Below are 20,659 nucleotides of genomic sequence, written 5' to 3'. Positions count from 1 at the left end.
AGAGATTAATAAGGATAGTTTACTCACTTTTTTTGTATTGATTACTCACCCCTAAGCCAATCATAATTGATGACCAGCAGTGGTTCCCTATGGCAGGGGTTTTCAATATCACTACATCAATATCACTTCACTATGCTTAGTAAAACAGACCTGATTTTCACTGTACTTAATGAGTTCTTTTTCCATCTACGACACGTTGTGAGCTTGTAGATCGGCTATTTTTGGTGAACCTTCCCCCAGAATAGGCACGCTGGGGTTCAAGTGGTTAAACGCCAAGTATAACGTTATTTTCAGTCAGTGTAGAAAACAGAGGGTAAGGAGTGCATCTGTTTGGCTGTAGAGTAAAAATCTCCCACGAAGGTGCTCTTTGGTAGCCAGGTGACAAACATGGCTTTGAACAAACATGGCTTTGTCACCCTGAAGAAGGCATTATATGCTGCAACGCGTAGTCGTTCAAGAGTGCCTTGGTCTAACTTTTTTTGCGTTATTTTCAGTCAGTTCTGATGGAAACAGATATTTCTCCAATATGATGTAAGATTCTAAAAATGAACAGTGTTATTCAGGGGTGCCGTGGATGAAAAGGTTATTTACAGGGGTGCTGTCAATTCATTTTGAAAACCCCTGCCCTATTGAGACACAAAGAGTCTGCTTTGTTCCCTATGGAGACACAAAGAGTCTCCTCAAATGATTGCCTTATAGGGATGCGACAAAAACAAAAACATATCCACAAATTCAAGTCTCCATGGGGTGAGGATTTTTTCTTTCTTTTTTTTTGCGGGGGAGAGTGAACTATCCCTTTAAGCTGAATTACTATGTTGGGGAATGATATTTAAACGTTTCAGATTACTAAAATATGAAACTAAATGGAATTTCATTCAAAAGACTGTGGGCTCTATTTTCATCCAGGCCATACCCCTTATCCATTTTTTTTTGCAATTTTTGTACTATTTTGAAAAACCCTTTTGAATTATTCAAATAGCTGATCTACAAACTATTAACTCAAAATAGTAAAAAAGGGCAAATAAGTTTAGGAATAAGAGGTAAGGCATGGACGGAAATATAGCTAAAACTAAATAAAAATGAACACTGGTTAAAGTTAACGCCCTGTATTCAAACATTTACTGAAAACATTTACTGAACGTATTGGCGAAAGCAAAAGTGCTCAATATGTGTGCAGAATGTCCCATTTCACAAGTTCTAAAGGTTTTCAAGATGTGTCAAAAATAGCAGATCCACAAGTTCACAATGCATCACAGGTTGTGAGCTTTTCCGTTTTCAAAAAGCCAAAGTAATAAATAGGCCTTAAACTTTGAATGTATTGTTTTGTAATTATAATAATATAAATCTGCACAGTACAGTTCAATTAAATGTTTTCAAATAATTATAGTGGAGTAAAATGTACATTATTTTCCTCTGAGATGTAGTGGGGTAGAAGTAGAAACTAAGGGTGGGTTTATTCTCAGGGGGAGTCTGTTTAAACAGCATTGTTTGTTGTATTTATCGTCTGATAGAGCAGACTGAGGAGGGATTAACCATCCTGTGTCTAATCTGATCTGATATCAAAAGTCAATCTTTTGCTTTAATACCGTTCTGACAATGTTATGAGTCAGTGGTTTCCCAAACTGGGGAACCTACAAGATTTTCGCTTTCTCACTCGACAGAAAACAAACCAACATTTGTTTCAATAATGTTCGAATAATTATTATTTTGGGTGGTCAGAGCCTGAAAAGGTTTGCCTTACTGTGATTGCTGTTTTTAACATTGTGTGATGCCACTTCATGAACTGTTTTTATCCATCAATAAAGTTACAAAATGCAGAACCTTGGAACTCTTATTTATTGACAGCCAGAGTGTGAAGCAGGTAGGGTTAGGAACAGTTCCCTTTAACGATTCCTATAATAGGGCAGTGGTTTTCATTATATATTAAAGCAATAAGCCACAAGAGGTGAGTGGTTACCGGTGTAGTATACACCAGCTGAAAGGCGTTGGGAAACACGAGGCGCCAGCCGAGTGTTTCCGACCCTCTCAGCCGGTGTATACTACCCCAGTAACCACAAGCCTCGCGTGGCTTATTGCTTTTCTAAAACGGTCACAATATGGCAGCATGAAAATAATTCTAAGCGTTCCAATATTAAAGAAAAAAGTGCACTTCTCCGCCACCAGGAAGAGGAGGTTGGGATGAGACATTTCCTTGTTTACCAGCCACATCCAGGAACGGAACTTACGGAAGCCAGTGTGTGTTTATAAAGTCACGTCATTCTTTTTTGCCAAAAAATAGGGAAACAACACTTATGTGTTAGATCAGTCTCATGTTAAGAACCATATTCGATCCATACACATCTTTATTTTCATCCAGATTTAGCTGCTATGTGGGTGAACATCACATCAAAAACGCTAGCATAGCAACCTAAACTAACAGCCGAGTATGTGCCTGGAGAATAGAGGGCGCTGGTTGCCTTTACAAGCCCCGCCCGGAGCCATTCAGTCACTGTCCTATGCATGCGGGCGGTGCTTAGAAGCAACCGCGCGGCAGGATTTGAGAGAAAATCAAACGCTCGCTTCTCTAGTTCAGCCTCACGGCACAGTGGAAAGAAATAACTCACCTGCTTTTGATATAAACTGATTCAAGGTGTGGGTTATAGTCTCATATACCACGGCAACCAGCCAATCAGAATCAAGGAATGGAACTAGCCGTTTTAGAATGGGCATTATTTGATGCTTTTGTAGTGATGCGCGGAAGCGGGGATTGAACCCGGGACTCCCACCAATGCACAACCAGTCGTGCTAATAGGGCTGAGCCCGATTAGCAGGGCTGTTGTCGCTTCACAGGGCTGTTGTCGCCCTCGTGTTTCACACTTCACGCCGCAGACCGCCGCACACGACGTGGACCTGTCCCTCACGCGAGGATATCACGCTCCTCGTCCCGCCGACAACGCCAGATTGCAGTGATGCGCGGAAGCAGGGATTGAACCCGGGACTCCCACTCGTTGTCCAATGCACAACCAACTAGGCAGGAACGCACATCTACATAGGCATAAAGCAGTTATTTTTTGGATACAGTAGGCCTACCTGCCAGGCGAGTACAGGTGGCCCAATGTAGACAAAGCCATATGCATCATAGCATTCTATGGCCGATATTTCATTAATTTAATAGCAAAATGGACGCTGTGTGAATATGGTCTATGGCAGAGTTTGCCCCCCCAAAACACACTTTCACACGTTTTATAATTCAGCTGTATTCACTGTAGACAAACGTTTTATCTTGAAATGTTTTGTAGTTTTTGAGGTATTCAACATGGCACCTCAGTAGGATACAACAATACAATACATGTATGTGAGGTGTAATCAATTGGCATAGGCCTAATGAAATTGGGGAGAAAAAGGCAGAAAAAATATTGTCTAGAGAAAAATAGAAGAAAGGGTTGAAGTGTGACAAAATTGAATGAGAGGAAGACAGACGTCACAGCACAACCCCAGTGCTGTGCATCTCATCACATTGCAAAACAGGAACATGTTTGTCTTCTTTTTTTCCCCTCTACAAAACCTTTCAACTAGCAACCCGAGCAGAACAATCAAGTGGAAAGTGTCTTTCTTCTGAGTCGTGGAGTGATGTAGAACAGTTCATTAGACTTACAGGCGGCAGCCGTTTATATAACATTGAAAGACAGACGGATAAAACAGTACTATGCAGTGGATATCATCAATAGCAAAAGTAAAAAGAAAACAGTCATAAAGAAGAAAAATAAAAGAAAGAAGAATAGAAATACAATATATTTACAGTGTAAAAGGGGAGGTAAGTATGGGCTTTTATTCCAAGTTTCGAGTAGCAGCTGCCTGTAAGTGACTTTTCAGACCGATTTTGTAGGAGTTTAGGGATTTACACTCGTTTAGGCCTTCGGTAGGGCGTTCCACATGTTAGTGGTATAGCAGGAGAACGAAGAACGAATTTGAACCTTCTTTAGAGACAAATCTGGGTTGAACCTGATCCGTTGAGCTGCCTCTGGTGTAATCGTGGATATCCTCGACCTTTAGGAAGTAGTTTGTCAGGTACATGGGTATCTTGGAGGTGTAGTGTATCTTCTAAAACTCTGTCAGCTACCGTGAGCCACCCCATGCTTAATATTTAGTGATAAGCGATGAGGTGGGCCGGAGAAGGCCAAGCAGGGCCCTAATCAGTTTGTTCATGGCTAAATTATATCATGTTGTGTTGTTGTTACTTTTACATCTTTTATCCCCGATTTTTGAAACCCATTTTTCACCCGGTGCCAGTTGCCTAAGCCAGTGGTTCTCAACCTGTGGGTCAGGACCCCCATGGGGGGTCTCCAAATTATTTTGAGGGGTCCCCAGATGATTAACCTAATGTGCAACATTGTTTTCTCACTCAACAGTAAAGAAGCAAACAACGTTTAAGTGTATATAGAGGGTATCTGCACATTTCTAAAGTGACATTTTAAGGACGTTTTATTACCTCTAAAATGGCACATTAAACATTGGCCAAATTGTCAAATATTAGAGACAAAAATTTTGAAAATAGACGATCTACATGTTCACAACGCCTCGCGCTGCGAGGCGTTGTGAGCATGTAGATCGGCTATTTTCACAATAGAACCATGTTATACAAAATGTAATGCCGCAACTCTTAGTGCTTGCCACACCAGGATGGGGGTCCCTAGTTAAAATATGATTACTTTAGGGGTCGCGGCCTGAAAAGGTTGAGAACCACTGGCCTAAGCTGTAATCCTGGGCTCTGCTCTCCCTCGGCCAAACTGGGGAGAGCAGAACTGAGCTCATGATTCATTCAGTGCATGAGGAGTGAGCAGGCCTTTGTGTTGCATTGTTGTCATATTGTGTTGTATTGTTGTCATATTGTGTTGCATTGTTGTGTACTACTAAATGGGATGCAGGCTGATGTTGTCTATTGTTGTCATAATGTTCTCTATATTGTTGTCATATAGTGACCTGGTAACTGCAATGAAACATTTTCACTCAATGAATATTTCTGTTTGTGGTACATAACAAATACCAGAACACTCGCCTCAAAACACAGTCACCTTGGATGGTAGAATGGTCTCTGCCTGGTATTCGTAAGCGTAACAGTAAACTATGCCTCGACCTAGACGGTTAAACCTAACCTTATTCCTATAACTTAAAGGGATCTTTCACATTCAAAAAAACTTTTGGTAATTTTATCATCTAATCAGGCTTTTATGAACACCCTAAACAGTTTTTAATTAGCTTGATTGAATATTTAGATATTTGATGTAAATGTTACCAGGCCCTCCAAGCCCAGGGCCTCTCCCCACACACACCCATTGTAACTTCAAACTTCATTTTAACCATGATAGATTCATTAAAAAAATATTTTTTTCTGGTGACTCATACTACCCTCCTAATACGTGGAGCAGGCCGTGTTTTTTTCGATAACTTTTTTCATTTATTTGTAATAATTATTTCTTTGTATTTAATTTTTTCCATTTTCCCAAATAATTATTAAAAATAAATGAAAAAAGTTATCGAAAAAACACGGCCTGCTCACGTATTAGGAAGGTAAAATGAGTCACCAGAAAAAAATAATGTGTGTTTTTAATGAATCTATCATGGTTAAAATGAAGTTTGAAGTTACAATGGGTTTGTATGTGGAGAGAGGCCCTACCACTGCTCCCTGTTGAAAGTGGAATATCCCTTTAACCTCAGTAAAACGGTGCCAAAACATTACCATATTCCTAATCTTAACCTCAGTAAAACTATGCCTAACCCTAAGCTTATTTCTAACCCTATCGTCAGTAAAACAAATAAAAGAATACAAGAACCAACCCACCGCTGGGGAAAATGTCCAAGTGCGACATGTTGTGAGCTCGGTATTTCTGGTGTGTGATACCACAGTGAACTAAGCATAATCAAGCCAATACTGGAGATTCTTTTTGTTATTCTACTGATGTTAGATTCTTGGTTTATCTACGTTCCTAGATTAGGCTACTATTTCTATGCATTTTATTTGACATATTACCTTGTCCTGTCCTTGCTTTATTGTAAGTCGCTTTTGATTAGGAGCGTCTGCTAAATGCATAAATTGTAAATAAATTGGTGTGTGGTAACGGCATGGACTTCTACACAGAGGGAAATTCTTTCAACATAAGATGCTGCTTTCAAATTCAGGAGAGTTTGGAAAAGGCAAATTCTCTTGAATGCTGCCTTATAGGGCATGGTCTGACACAATCTGAGTTACTTCTGGGGACCCCCTGGAACCCCCTCAGTTACTCCTGGGGGTCTCCAGCCGGACCCCACTTTGAGAACCAGTGGATTAACAAACTGCTTGGGCGTGAGCTGCCTTGTAGATCTGCTATTTTCAGGGACAACATGACAGTTCAGCATCACCTTGACCACAGGGTGGCAGTGTTGCTATGTGAAAAACCTCTGCTCTTAGGAATACAACCATGGTGCCTGCAGCCAGCTTTATTGATGCATGTTAAGGCGGCACAATATTAGGAAAGCATGTGATATTCAATAACGTTGTTGAATACATCGATACAAATCAGGCCTTTTTGGTCAGATATGTCCCGGTGTTGACACACACGCGTCCTCTCAGACATTGTAGTTGTTGGTCAAACTCAGGCACATGTGCACATAGACATCAAAGGGGGCTTGAGCCCCTGCCCTTTTATCTGTCTGTAAAAACTGCCCTCTCCAGACCATGAATGGAGTTTTTACTATGGTGAAAGAAATGCAAATGTCCTCTTTCCATGCCATACCTGAAGGCGGCATAAAAGAGAATTGCCTTGCCCAAACTCTCCTGAACTTGAATGCAGCTTCTCATGTTGAAAGATTGCCCTCTCTATGTAGAAATCTATGTCGTATACAGTATTGACTTAATTATGCTTAGTTCAGGGTGGTATCACGCACCGAAAATAGCTGACCTCCAAGCTCACAACGCGTCGCGAGCTTGGAGGTCTGCTATTTTCTATATTTTCACCAAAATGCTCTTTTAGAAATGTCAGCCTCTGCCTCTCTAATATTCTCTGCACGTCCCTGGTCAAACTGCATGTGTTCTACAACTTGTTGGAAGTCGTAAAAGAGGAAGATGAAGATGAATGCTTTGAAAGAACAGTGAAGTAGGCCTATTACTTTTCTATCAGTGGAGTAAAACTTCCCAGGAGGTAAATGTTATCTATCAGTGTAAAACTTCCCAGTAGGTAAATGCTGAGCTTATCCTCAGGCGCTTTGCTCAGTAACGCTATCATCACATTTGAACAGCTACCTCTTTTTCTTCTTCCTTGTTTGTCTTAGCCATGGGTCAGATGGCAGGATGTATCTATTGTTCTTTCATTTAAAAGAGTAAACACACTTGGCACATTTTCACTTTCAAAACTGTGTTTGACTCAATTATTTGCACCTCAAAGGCATATTTCACTTTCTAAAAAACCTTTGGTCATTTTATCGTCTACTGTATAATCAGGCTTTTATGAACACCCTGGACAGATTTTAATTTGCTTCTTTCAGTTTTTAGATATTTGATGTAAATGTTATCAGGCCCTCCCCTCCCCATACACACCCATTGTAACTTTAAACTCCATTTTAACCCTGATAGATTCATTAAAAACACCCATTATTCTTTCTGGTGACTCATAATACCCTCCTAATAATGTATGTCGGCCTCAAAGGATCACAACGCTCTACGGCGCTCACCCAGCGCCAAATGTTATCATATAGTACATTTCCCGTATACAGTATATATTTACTGAATGTCTGTTTGTCCGTCCGTCCCCTGTCCGCAGTCATGCTGACATCACTGATACTAAACAGTGTCGCTACCATGGTAACAATGCCCAACTGACATCAACAAAGCCCAACTGACATCACTGACTGACATCACTACAGCATGCCCAATTTGGAGATGACATCACAGACTGGCCTGGACATGGACAGGAACACCATATATGGGCATAAAAGAGTGCCAGCCAGACAGACGGATACAACGGGTATTGCACAACTGGACATGGATGGTGACTGTTCGGCCCAACGGGCACCAGTTTGGGTTCTCCAACATTACTTCCGAAATTCGCACATTGAATCCCTCATCACACACCTCCGGTCACAGGACTGGTACTGTATATTTACAACCTTACCTCCCCCACCCTATCTGTGATAAACGCACATCTTTATTTATTTGTTTAAGGCATTTCTCTTCAACAGTCGTCTTCCTGGAGACAGATGATGTCGTATCTTTAATCTGATTGGCCCGATTCTTCTAAACTACTGAACAAACCCTCCATTTTCTCTCAGACTTCAGAACTTGTCTAGAGGTAAACACCTGTTTATTCTTATCAGGGTTTTAATTTCTTTATCCAGTTCAGTTTTTATCAGTGATGATGAAGATTACAGCCACCCTCCTCATCCTCTCCTGTGTACTTCATGTCAAAGCTATCCCCGGTGGTGAGTACATATAAACTATATTCATTTATATATCTGTGGTTATGTAAAGTATCTACTACAATATATATGGTTCTTGTATATAGGCCTACAGTAACATATAGGCCTACTGTTACAATATTGCGTGGACACCTCAAAACCGTTATACCTTTAAGGATTCAGATTCAACTAGAAGAAGTGCTCTTCCGAGCACAGGTCTCCACCAGCCACGCGTCCTGGTGGTGCTATAATAGGCCAATGTAAAAATGGTGGCATGTGTTCTTCACCAATCTTAGAGGCTGATTTGAACATTTTGTAGTGTAATTTCTTGTTCTTCCTTGGCCTTTTGCGAATGTGCGTGTACAATTTCATTACAATTGCACGCTGTGTTTGATTTGAGGCATTTTGTTTGAAACGGATCAATCCTGCAAAGTTTGGAGGCCAATCTTAGCCAATCAGGATGGAATATTTAATACAGGACAGATCCGTCTTGATCATGACTGTAGAGATACTGTGTACTGATTTGTGTTAATTTTGGGTAAAATCTGAAGGAGTAATATCCAAAGATGTCTTACATAAGTCGGCCTCCTGGTGGCGCTATAAAAGGCTGATGTGAAAAATGCAAGGAAAGGGTTTTTCCTTGGCCTATAGGGAGTGTGCTTACCAAGTTTGAAACTGATCAGTGGAGTTATAGGTAAAACCACGAATTGGCCTGTTATAGCGCCACCATGAGGCTGATTTAAAAGAAAATTAAGTGGCATTTCTTCCTCGGCCTAGTGGGAATGAGTGTGCGCGATTTCATGTTAATTGCACTCTGCGTTTGTGATTTGAGGCATTTTGTCCAAAACGGACCAATCTTACAAACTTTGAAAGCCAATCTCAGCCAATCAGGATGGAATATGGACAATCAGACAGATCCATGTCGATCACATGATTGTAGAGATACTGTCTACCGATTTGTGTGATTTTTGGACAAAATCTCTAGGAGTACTGGCCAAAAGGTAGTTTTGCACAAATTGGCCTCCTGGTGGCGCTAGAACAGGCCCATGTGAAAAATGTGGGGCAGAGGTTCTGAATTGACATCCAGGGAGTGCGCTTACAAAGTTTGAAACTGATCGGTGGAGTTATAGGTAAAAACACGAATCGGCCTGTTATAGCGCCACCATAAGGCTAATTTCAAACATTTTAAGTGGCATTTCTTCCTCAGCCTAGTGGGAACGTGTGTGCGCGATTTCATGTTAATTGCACTCTGCATTTGTGATTTGAGGCATTTTGTCCAAAATGGACCAATCTTACAAACTTTGAAAGCCAATATCAGCCAATCAGGATGGAATATGGACAATCAGACACATCTGTGTCGATCACATGACTGTAGAGATGCTGTCTACCGATTTGTGTGATTTTTGGACAAAATCTGTAGGAGTAGTGTACAGAAATGTGTTTTGCAAACATCGGCCACATCGGTGGCGCTAGAACAGGGCCATTTGAAAAATGTGGGACAGAGGTTCTGAATTGGCATCCAGGGAGTGTGTGTGCTCATTTTGGCAGCGAGCGGGCCTACGGCGCCGTAGATTAGCTGGTAACAAACTCGGAGGACGGACGGACGGACGGACGGACGGACGGACGGACGGACGGACGGACAGGGGCGAAAACATACTCTCCCCCTGCCTTCGGCTGGTGGAGACAAAAATAGTAAAATAGCATATCTACAGGCTCAAAATGTGTTGCTTCCTGCCACGTTTGAAGCTTGTAGATCTGCTACTTTTGATGCTTTTATGAGACGTTAGCCTGTGGGTGTTAATTTATGGGGGGAAAAGAAGAGGTTTCTCAACATTCTCTATGAGTTATTCATATTAATATAATATAATAACAATAATAATAACAACAATTATTATTATTACACAAATGCTGTTACTGTATGTCCACATTCATTAATAAATCATTGTCTCCACCAGCCGAAGGCTGAGGGAGAGTATGTTTTCGCCCCTGTCCGTGCGTCCGTCCGTCCGTCCGTGCGTCCGTGCGTCCGTCCGTCCTCCGAGTTTGTTACCAGCTAATCTCCGGCACCGTTGGCCCGGTCGCTGCCAAAATGAGCACACACACTCCCTGGATGCCAATTCAGAACCTCTGCCCCACATTTTTCAGATGGCCCTGTTCTAGCGCCACCATGAGGCCGATGTTTGCAAAACACATTTCTGTACACTACTCCTACAGATTTTGTCCAAAAATCACGCAAATCGGTAGACAGTATCTCTACAGTCATGTGATCGACACGGATCTGTCTGATTGTCCATATTCCATCCTGATTGGCTGATATTGGCTTTCAAAGTTTGTAAGATTGGTCCATTTTGGACAAAATGCCTCAAATCACAAACGCAGAGCGCAATTATCACGCAATCGCGCACACACGTTCCCACTAGGACGAGGAAGAAATGCCACATCAAATTTCGGAAATCAGCCTCATGGTGGCGCTATAACAGGCTGATTCGTGGTTTTACCTATAACTCCACCGATCAGTTTCAAACTTTGTAAGCGCACTCCCTGGATGCCAATTCAGAACCTCTGCCCCACATTTTTCACATGGGCCTGTTCTAGCGCCACCAGGAGGCCAATTTGTGCAAAACTACCTTTTGGCCAGTACTCCTACAGATTTTGTCCAAAAATCACGCAAATCGGTAGACAGTATCTCTACAGTCATGTGATCGACATGGATCTGTCTGATTGTCCATATTCCATCCTGATTGGCTGAGATTGGCTTTCAAAGTTTGTAAGATTGGTCCGTTTTGGACAAAATGCTTCAAATCACAAACGCAGAGTGCAATTAACATGAAATCGCACACACACATTCCCACTAGACCGAGGAAGAAATGCCACTTCAAAATGTTTAAATCAGCCTCATGGTGGCGCTATAACAGGCCAATTTGTGGTTTTACCTATAACTCCACCGATCAGTTTCAAACTTTGTAAGCGCACTCCCTATAGGCCAAGGAAAAAACATGTCCTTGCATTTTTCACATCAGCCTTTTATAGCGCCACCAGGAGGCCGACTTATGTAAGACACATTTTTGGATATTACTCCTTCAGATTTTACCCACAATTAACACAAATCAGTACACAGTATCTCTACAGTCATATGATCAAGACGGATCTAAACCGTATTAAATATTCCATCCTTATTGGCTAAGATTGGCCTCCAAACTTTGCAGGATTGATCCGTTTCGAACAAAATGCCTCAAATCAAACTCAGCCTGCAATTGTAATGAAATTGTGCACGCACATTCGCAAAAGGCCAAGGAAGAAATTACACTACAAAATGTTCAAATCAGCCTCATGGTGGCGCCATGAAAGATCTAAGATTGGTGAAGAACACATGCCACCCTTTTTACATTTGCCTATTATAGCACCACCAGGACGCGTGGCCTGGTGGAGACATGTGCTCGTAAGAGCACTTCTTCTAGTTACAGTCTGATTTCTAAAATCAGGAGGCAATTGCTTGACAACTAAGATGAGAGTTCAGCGAGGGGAGCCTGCTGGCCTAGTGGTCAAGGCGCATACCTCATACTTGGCTATGATGCCTGCTGGCGTCACCGGTTCGATTCCCGATCCAGATGACCTTTGCCGCGTGTCATTCCCTGTCTCTCACCCCATTTCCTGTCAGTCTACTGTCCTATCAAATAAAGGCATAAAAAGCCCAAAAACAAATCTTTAAAAAAAAATAATAATAACATGAGAGTTCAACGTGTGACTGTTATTCTCTTTATCTTAAAAGGATATAGTTCACCGCAAAATGACTTTTTTTCTATTGATTACACACGCCATCGAGACTTGAGTTCAATCATATTTTTTTGTATTTGTCGCATTCCTAAGACAAAAATTTGATTATAGTAAATTTACCCCCATTGATTCCGGATGGGGACCCAAAAACTAAAAATATTATTGAACTCAAGTCTCCATGGCGTGAGTAATCAATTGAAAAAAAGTCATTTGGGGGGGGTGAACTACTCCCATTTAGAACGGGTACACATTGTGTGTCATTATTTTATGCTTTAACTATTGAAAAATGGCAGATATACAAGCTCACAGCTTGTAGATCTGCTATTTTTGAAAAATCTTGAAAATTAGAATTTTTACCCGATTCTGACTTTTGTATCCTTCTAAGGTTTTTGGAAAAACCTATGTTTCTATGTCAGCAATCTGGCCAGCCACTGTCAAAGAAAAGTTGTTTTTCACTTAAATAGAGCTCAGTTAGTCTGTTCTTGAGAGACTACTATGTCACTGGTTCTCAAGCCTTTTCATGTGAAGGACCCCTAAAATGATATTTATTTGGCCACGGACCCCCATCTCAAAATATTTTGTTCCAGGGACCACCCAGAAGCAAAATTTGAGTTGCAAACGTTCGCTTTGAAAATACATATATTCAAAGACTTTTTCCAAAAAATAGCAGATCTACAAGCTCGCAGCGCGGCATCTGCTATTTTTCACTGGTTAAAAGCATTCAATAATTCTAGGCCTAAATGGGTTAATTTGTATTTATATGTGTTCTCTTCCCAGCGTTCCATGAGAATCTTCTGACGGTGTGTTGTTCAGACTCAGACGGAGAGGTGGTGTATGGTCTGGATGGAGAGGTGAAGGGCTACGCCGACTTCACCCAGAAGAAGTGGCTGTATATCCGACCTGACTTCATGAATCACACCAGTGACGAACCAAATGCTTATAACGATGCTGTGGTTCAGCTGTACCGATGCCAAAACAACCTGAAGAAGATCAGCTCCAGAGAGAACCTGACACTGGAATCAGGTAGAAATACTAAAACACTATAAATATTACCATAATATGAATTATTATTACCCGACTTGTTTGGATGCGTGATTCTGATTGGTCGAGCGCTGAAATCAGCGGAGAATTATAGGCATATAATGACAGCTCCGCTCTATAATTCACCGCTGCCTAATCAAAGGCTCAGAGCAGCAGCTGCATTCAGGCTGCACTGCGTGGATTTAGTGCCGTATCCAACATGCCTTCCATGTAAACAAACACACAGCGTCATTTACAACCAAACGTTGCTCTGAAGAATGTTTTAAAAAACATTTGAGGCGAGAAATAGACGACGCAGTAACAGAAAATGGATTCTATTTGATCAGCACTTCCTTGTTTTCCAAGGCGACCGTGTTGCGCTCGGGGGAACACACTTTCAGCCGTCTGTAAACAAGGAAATACTTTGTTTTGTTTTTAGTTTTGAGTCAAATTATTAATTGTAATTGAATTATCAGCCCGTTGTGTCCATATAAGCCATAATGACCGTGCAGCAAGACGTTATCGCATACATAACTATACACAACTGTTGAACGTATTTGACCATCAATGAAAACATCTAAATAATTCCTGTATAGTAAACTTTAAGAAGGAGAGAGAGAGAGAGAGAGAGAGAGAGAGAGAGAGTATAGGAGACAATGAGGTTTGATGACATCATAATGTAAAGAATGAGTTATGTGTAAAATGTGAGAAGCTGTGTTCTCTCTTGCGCACGCGCGCACACACACACACACACACACACACACACACACACACACACACACACACACACACACACACACACACACACACACACACACACACACAGTATAGGGATCTTCAACAGTGTTGTTTTTGACAGCAAAGTTTTGATTTAGTTTTAGTCATAGTCTTCTGAATAAAATGTCATTTAGTTTTAGTCATAATTTAGTCACCTGAAAAGTTTTAGTTTTAGTCTAATTTTAGTCGACTAAATATCATAATATTTTAGGCGACTAAATCTACAGTTGATTTAGTGAACTGAAATGTATTTTGGCAGGCCTTGATGGCATCGTAATGACTGATTTTACACTTAGTTGCTTGCTGATTGCTGAAAGTAGCCGATCTACAAGCTCACAGCGCGTCACAGCGCGACACGTTGTAAGCTTGTAGATCTGCTATTTTCAGCACAAAACACCTGAGAGCAACCAAACATAAAATTACTCTCTTCTCCACTAGTCCCTCCCTAACGTTTTAGTCTAGTTTTTATTTTGTTGACAAAATTGGCAATACATTTAGTCTTAGTTTTAGTCATCACAGCTTAGTTTTTATTACGTTTTTATTTAGTTTTCGTCAGTGAAAAAAAAATGCAGTCGACAAACATTTTTCGTCATAGTTTTAGTCAACGAAATCAACACTGATCTTCAACGTTTTTCAGTCCAAAGACCCCTTAGCTGAGACTGAGAGACACACAATTGCAGCATCCCCCACTACATTGTATAACATTTAATCGCAGAAAAACCACCAGGACACCGATACCGCTAAGGCGGATGTATGGTGTGATGATTTTTTTCCTGGGTCCCCTGAATGATCTAACATCCATGTGTGTTTGTGTATTTTATGTCTATAGAAGCTCCTGACACCATGATCTACACCAGAGAGGAGGTTCAACAGGGAGTGTCCAACGTTCTCATCTGTCATGTGACTGGTTTCTATCCGGCACCAGTGAGCATCACATGGACCAGGAACAACCACAACCTGACCTCTGACGTCACCACCACCGTTCCGTACTTCAAAGTAGACGATGGAACCTTCTACCAGTTCTCCAGTGTGAAGTTCACACCGGAGCAGGGAGACATCTACAGCTGTACAGTCAACCACCAGTCACTGCCTGCGCCTGAGGCCAGAGTGTGGGGTAAGATCTTCCCAATTAGAAGTTCAAAGAATAAAAGGGCTAAGATCTACAGAGAATACAAATAATACAACTACCAAATCAAACAGCACCAAATGTCTTGTCCATACTGTCAGCAGGCTAAGGAAGTCAATGCTTTCATACTTTTCAAATCATGTTGATGCTGTACCAGCCCACTGTACACGTTGGCCTGTAACTATTGAACCATAAGTCATACACACACACAACATGTATTGCCTGGTGTTGCAAGTCTCCTCCCTTGGCCAGTCTTTATTCACCAGTCACAATTAAAAGATGGGGTGCCATGATCCCCCCCCCCCCCCCTCCCCTCGCAGTTAACTATGAAAAGTGGCACATCTTGTCCGGGTATCCGCATATCTCTGTAGGTCACGCCTGACACTGTGGTTCCCATGACACATCACTGTGACGTCACAGGTGATATCACAGGTGACATCACCGTGACACATCACAGGTGACACATCGCAGGTGACATCACATTGATGTCATATACTGATCATATATGTCATAGAGCAGGGATCTCCATATATGAGCATACAAGGGATTGTATGTATGATGTCAGACGTATGCTAACATAATCCCTTTTATGCCCATATATGGAGATCGCTGATGTCAACAGGTGACACATCACAGGTGAGGACTTCATATCGATGGCCAAAACGTAAAACCTCCTATCTGAAAAATTCACTTTGTTGGGAAAATGAAAAAGGAAAATGTGTGTTCAACCTCCTTTCTCTATTTCAACTATTTCTAGGTAAAAAACTCCTATCTGCAGTCGACAACATGCAGATAGGAGGTTTTTACAGAGAAATAGTTGAGCTACTTTTTACAGCACTTCTTTTGAGATCAAGACATTCTACTATCTACCAGTAAGACTCCCTAATCGGGAGATAAGCGACCGTCAGGTCGCAGCGTGATTTTAGGGCAAAATGTGTAGGAGCAGTGTCCAAAAATGTGGTTAAAAAAATCGGCCTGATGGTGGCGCTATATGGGACATCCATATTGATGAGATGAGTGTAGACATACTGTGTACCGATTTGCGTGATTTTAGGGCAAAATCTGTAGGAGCAGTGTCCAAAAATGTGTTTGAAAAAATCGGCCTGATGGTGGCGCTATATGGGACAGATCCATGTTGATGACATGAGTGTAGACATAGTGTGTAGCGATTTGTGTGATTTTAGTGCAAAATCTGTAGGAGCAGTGTCCAAAAATGTGTTTTGCAAGAATCGGCCTCATGGTGGCGCTAGAAGAGGGCCATGTGAGAAATGAGGGGTGGGGTCTCCGCGTTGCCTTGGCGGACGAATAGGTACCGGCCCCGGCTCTCCCGGACGCTCCTAGCCCGAGTTACGGCATTTTATGTGAGCTGCAGTGGAGGGGGTCCTCCACTGGGGGCGCCACCACTTTGGCATCCGTTCTGGAGCACCAGGAGTCGGTGGTCCCCGGGAATTGCCCGTGAGCAGCCCCGTTGGGGTGGTCATTTGGTCATTTTTGCACAATTGGTCATTTTTTACATCTGGGGGTCCCCCAGGGACCTGGGGGTCCCTGGAGCTCCGGAGCTCCGGGGTTGGAGGTTGTAGTTTGGCAGGCAAGGAGTGTGTGTGCAAAATTTGGCATGGATCGGGGCAACGGTTGCGGAGATATGAGCAGGGCAATAGTGTGACGTGTGAGGTGTGACAGACAGACTGACGGACGGACGGACGGACGGACGGACGGACGGACGGACGGACGGACGGACGGACGGACGGACGGACGGACTGACTGACTCACAGTTTGTGGAGGTTTTGATAGTAAGTGCGACCTGACGGTCGCAACTAAGTATTACCATTAACATTTTGTATCAAAGGATTCACCACCTGACACCAATCATTAGCAATCAACAAGGCGGTTTTGAGCTTCATCATTTTGACACTTTTGCAAACCTGTCAAATGTCATGTTCTAGTCACATGACATTTTTGGCAAAATGAGGGGCAGAAGGATCTTGCAGACAGACTGACCATGTGCAGCATAGCCTGTTGTCCTCATTTCAAGTGACATCCAAAAATCATGAAATTTGCAGGTAGGAGGTTTTGAGTTTTGGCCATATGGGAATGCCCATATATGGAGGCCACATACCGTACACAAACAGAATCCATATAGAGATACAGAATCCAGAAGACAGATGGCCAAGACAGCCCATATCTGTGTGGCTGGTTTTACAGACAGGGATCTCCTTGTATGGGCATGAAAGGGTATGATGTCAGATGTCATAGACATCATAGGACTTTCACATTCCGAATAACTGAGTAAGAGATATGCTCTGACAGCATATCTCCATATACAGTACATGGATCTCCATGTATGGTATTGGGTACCAGGGGTCTCCATATGGGTAACTGGTCTGGGCGCGACCTCGCCCAAAAAAGTGTACAGAAAGTGTTACAATTATGTTTTTATCTGGCCACACCCACCTGTTCATTAAGTATGCCTGGTTGTCAGGTGGGTGGTGACCCAGCTGAAGTTGCCACACCCACAGTGTTGTTGGATGGTGAAAATGGGAGGGGATGAGTTTATGATGTCATTAAATCTGTGTTTGTCGATCAGGCCTTTTGACTCGGACGCTTTCAGCTTTCAGGAAGAAACCAAAAATACACATGGAAGACAAATTTGCACATTATAACCACACCTGGGGGTCTATTAGAGCAGTGTTTCTCAACCTTTTTTCTGCATGGACACACTTTTCATGTCCCAAGAATCCATAGGCACACCAACATAATACGGGGGTGTAAATATCGTCACTGTTGGGAAGAAACCTTTCAAATTTGTATGTTTCTTCGCAAAGTAAATCCCTGCTTCATCATACAAGGCTGTCGCACAACAGTTGTGAAAACAGCCGATCTACAAGCACACAACGCCTCGCACTGCGAGGCGTTGTGTGCTTGTAGATCGGCTGTTTTCACTAGTTTATATCATTTTTTAAATGATAAATACAATACTGGCTTTCAAGCAGTTTCAAGGGGCACACTTGACCCTTCTCAGGGGCACACCAAAGGTCCCCAGGCACAGTGGTTGAGAAACACTGTTAGAGTAATGTTAACTCCATAGACACATACAAAACAGAAAAAGTACTATGGCACCACCTCTTTAAGGACTTTGATACATCAAGAAGGAAAGAGAAAAGATTAGTTACTGAATCAAAAGTCATCAAGAAACAATACTATTCAAACTGCTCAAATATTGGGCAAATTCTAGAATAATATAAGAGGCAAATATTTTGTCGATCTACAAGCTCACAATGCTCAAAAACATTTTATTGGGGACCCATATAGTTTGTCTGCGTGTGCGTGTGTGTGCGTGCGTGCGCGTGTGTTTCTCTCCAGATGTGGACCATGACCTTCCAGCTCCACCCAGCATGGGTCCAGATGTGTTCTGTGGGGTGGGGCTGATCCTGGGATTGCTGGGGGTTGCCATGGGAACCTTCTTCCTCGTCAAAGGAAACCAAGTATCCCTCGCTGCAGAGTGCAGAGCGAGGCGGGGACGGCCACGCCCATCACGTGACCTTCCCGCAGAACGGGGCGGGGACGTGACCACGGTGACCTTTCTGCTGGAAGAGCGCAGAATTGTGTTTTAACCACTGGGGGCACTATTGGGACCTTCAACGCTGGGTTCTTGTTGTTTTCAATCACGTTGGATTGCTATTTTAAATCACACTGCATTCTTGTTGTTTTCAACCAATATCACGTAAATATAGGCCTACGTATATTATCAGATATCTAAATGTAATTATTCCATTCATTATGGATTATCAATTGTTAGTTTTAATCAGCTACCATCATACATTTGGATAATTTACCATAATACAATGTTAACCATATTAACCATATTAACATTAACACACAACTGCATATTCTGGGCATATTTTCGAATGGTGATTAATTAATTACAGCTACCTTTGAAAGCAATTGTAAATCTTTTGGCAGGCCATAGGCTATATTAAATTCAAATGCTTTATTGCAGGGGTCTTCAACACAGGGGGTCCGGGCCCCCTAGGGGGTCCTCAGAGTTACCACAGGGGGGCCGTCAAATCTTTGTGTGATATGATCATGTTTGTTTTTACATTAACCACTTAAACCCTTGCATCCCTATATTCTGAGTGGAACATTAGCCAAAATAGCTCACACCGCCTCGCACTGTGAGGCGTTGTGAGCTTGCAGATCAGCTATTTCTGGCAAAGAGGTTTGGTGTAGAGCAGGGATGGGCAACTTGGATGGAAAGGGACACTATATTTTCACACTCACTCCAGAGGGCCACATTGCATATTGTTACGTCCTACTTTGTCATTCTAGTATCTCATACAAAAGAAGCAAAAATAGCAGATCTACAAGCTCAAAACGCATCGCGCTGCGATGCGTTTTGAGCTTGTAGATCGGCTATTTTTACTTCTTTTGGAATTCTGGATTATATTTGTTATTTTTTAATTGGAATCCTGAAATGTAACATTTTGATTTCATTTCAAACGCATTTAGTTATATACTCATGTTAACTTTATGAACCTAAATACAAATACATTGGAAATAAAAAAAATAATAATACTACTATACTAGTCATTAAGCTACTAAAATAGACTGACGGAATTAAAACAGGTCATGTTTGGAATTGTAACAGCTGAAATCAATAATATATTCAGTATTCCAATATGAACCTGAGGGCCACATTAAGTGAAGGGGGCCACCAGTTGCCCATGTATGGTGTAGAGGGAAGAATGTCTGTAGATGGTTAAATGTCTGAAGATACACATTAATCCAACATACACTGTTTGATGACAGTGCTGTCAAACAAGTCTAAGCTGTCTATGAAATCTATGAACAATAATTAATTTGCAACACAATTATATACAATATATAGGCTGTAGTGGGGGTCCCTTCTTCATCTCTCTCTCAGCTAAGGGGTCCTTGGCCTGAAAACGTTTAAGATTCCTTCTTTATTGCCATAAGAGAAAACCCTGTTGATATTGCCAAATGTTTCATATATATAAATATAGTTTTTTAAACTAAGAAATGTGTTTACAATATAATTTTATTGTTTCAACTTAATAAAAATGAATGCTATGACTTCAATAAAACGTACTTTGTCTTTGTGACATGAGATGAGATTAAAAAAATTGAAACTTGACTAATCCTCGAACTACTACCAATAAAGAGTCAATAAAGATACACGATGGACTGGAATCACACAATCGACTCACTATTTATAGTGTAGCAGGGACATGCTGGGCCCCTGATTCAGCCCGGGATAAAGAGTTGGATCGTACAGAGGCCCTCATTGCGCGCTATAGAGAGAGATCTCTCTCTATAGCGTTGCTGCTACTTTGCCATTTCAGACCATGACAAGTGACAAGCCAGTGGGCCAATTACATCATGAGTTATATTTACATGAGTTATATTTGTATTTATCATTTAAAAAATGATTTAAACTAGTGAAAACAGACGATCTACAAGCACACAACGCCTCGCATCACGAGGCGTTGTGTGCTTGTAGATCTGCTGTTTTCACTACTGCCACAGCCTTGTATGATG

The 20,659-nt window shown here is 41.8% G+C and overlaps 1 protein-coding gene across 1 annotated transcript; it reads left to right on the top strand.

Moving 5' to 3' along the window:
- Window positions 1–8,363: 8,363 nt before the first annotated feature.
- Window positions 8,364–18,714, top strand: LOC308298141 (H-2 class II histocompatibility antigen, A-R alpha chain-like; the record flags this gene model as incomplete). The annotated part of the gene is made up of 4 exons (XM_080741697.1): window positions 8,364–8,430; window positions 12,958–13,203; window positions 14,807–15,091; window positions 18,464–18,714. The coding sequence occupies 4 exons, from the start codon at window positions 8,364–8,366 to the stop codon at window positions 18,712–18,714; spliced, it is 849 nt and encodes a 282-aa protein (XP_080597823.1).
- Between the last annotated feature and the right edge of the window lie 1,945 nt (window positions 18,715–20,659).

This window comes from Nannobrachium achirus (assembly GCF_963921795.1).
Source record: "Nannobrachium achirus genome assembly, chromosome: 14".
Lineage (NCBI taxonomy): Eukaryota > Metazoa > Chordata > Actinopteri > Myctophiformes > Myctophidae > Nannobrachium > Nannobrachium achirus.
Note: the sequence above shows the minus strand (reverse complement) of the source record. Positions and strands in the feature narration are given on the sequence as shown.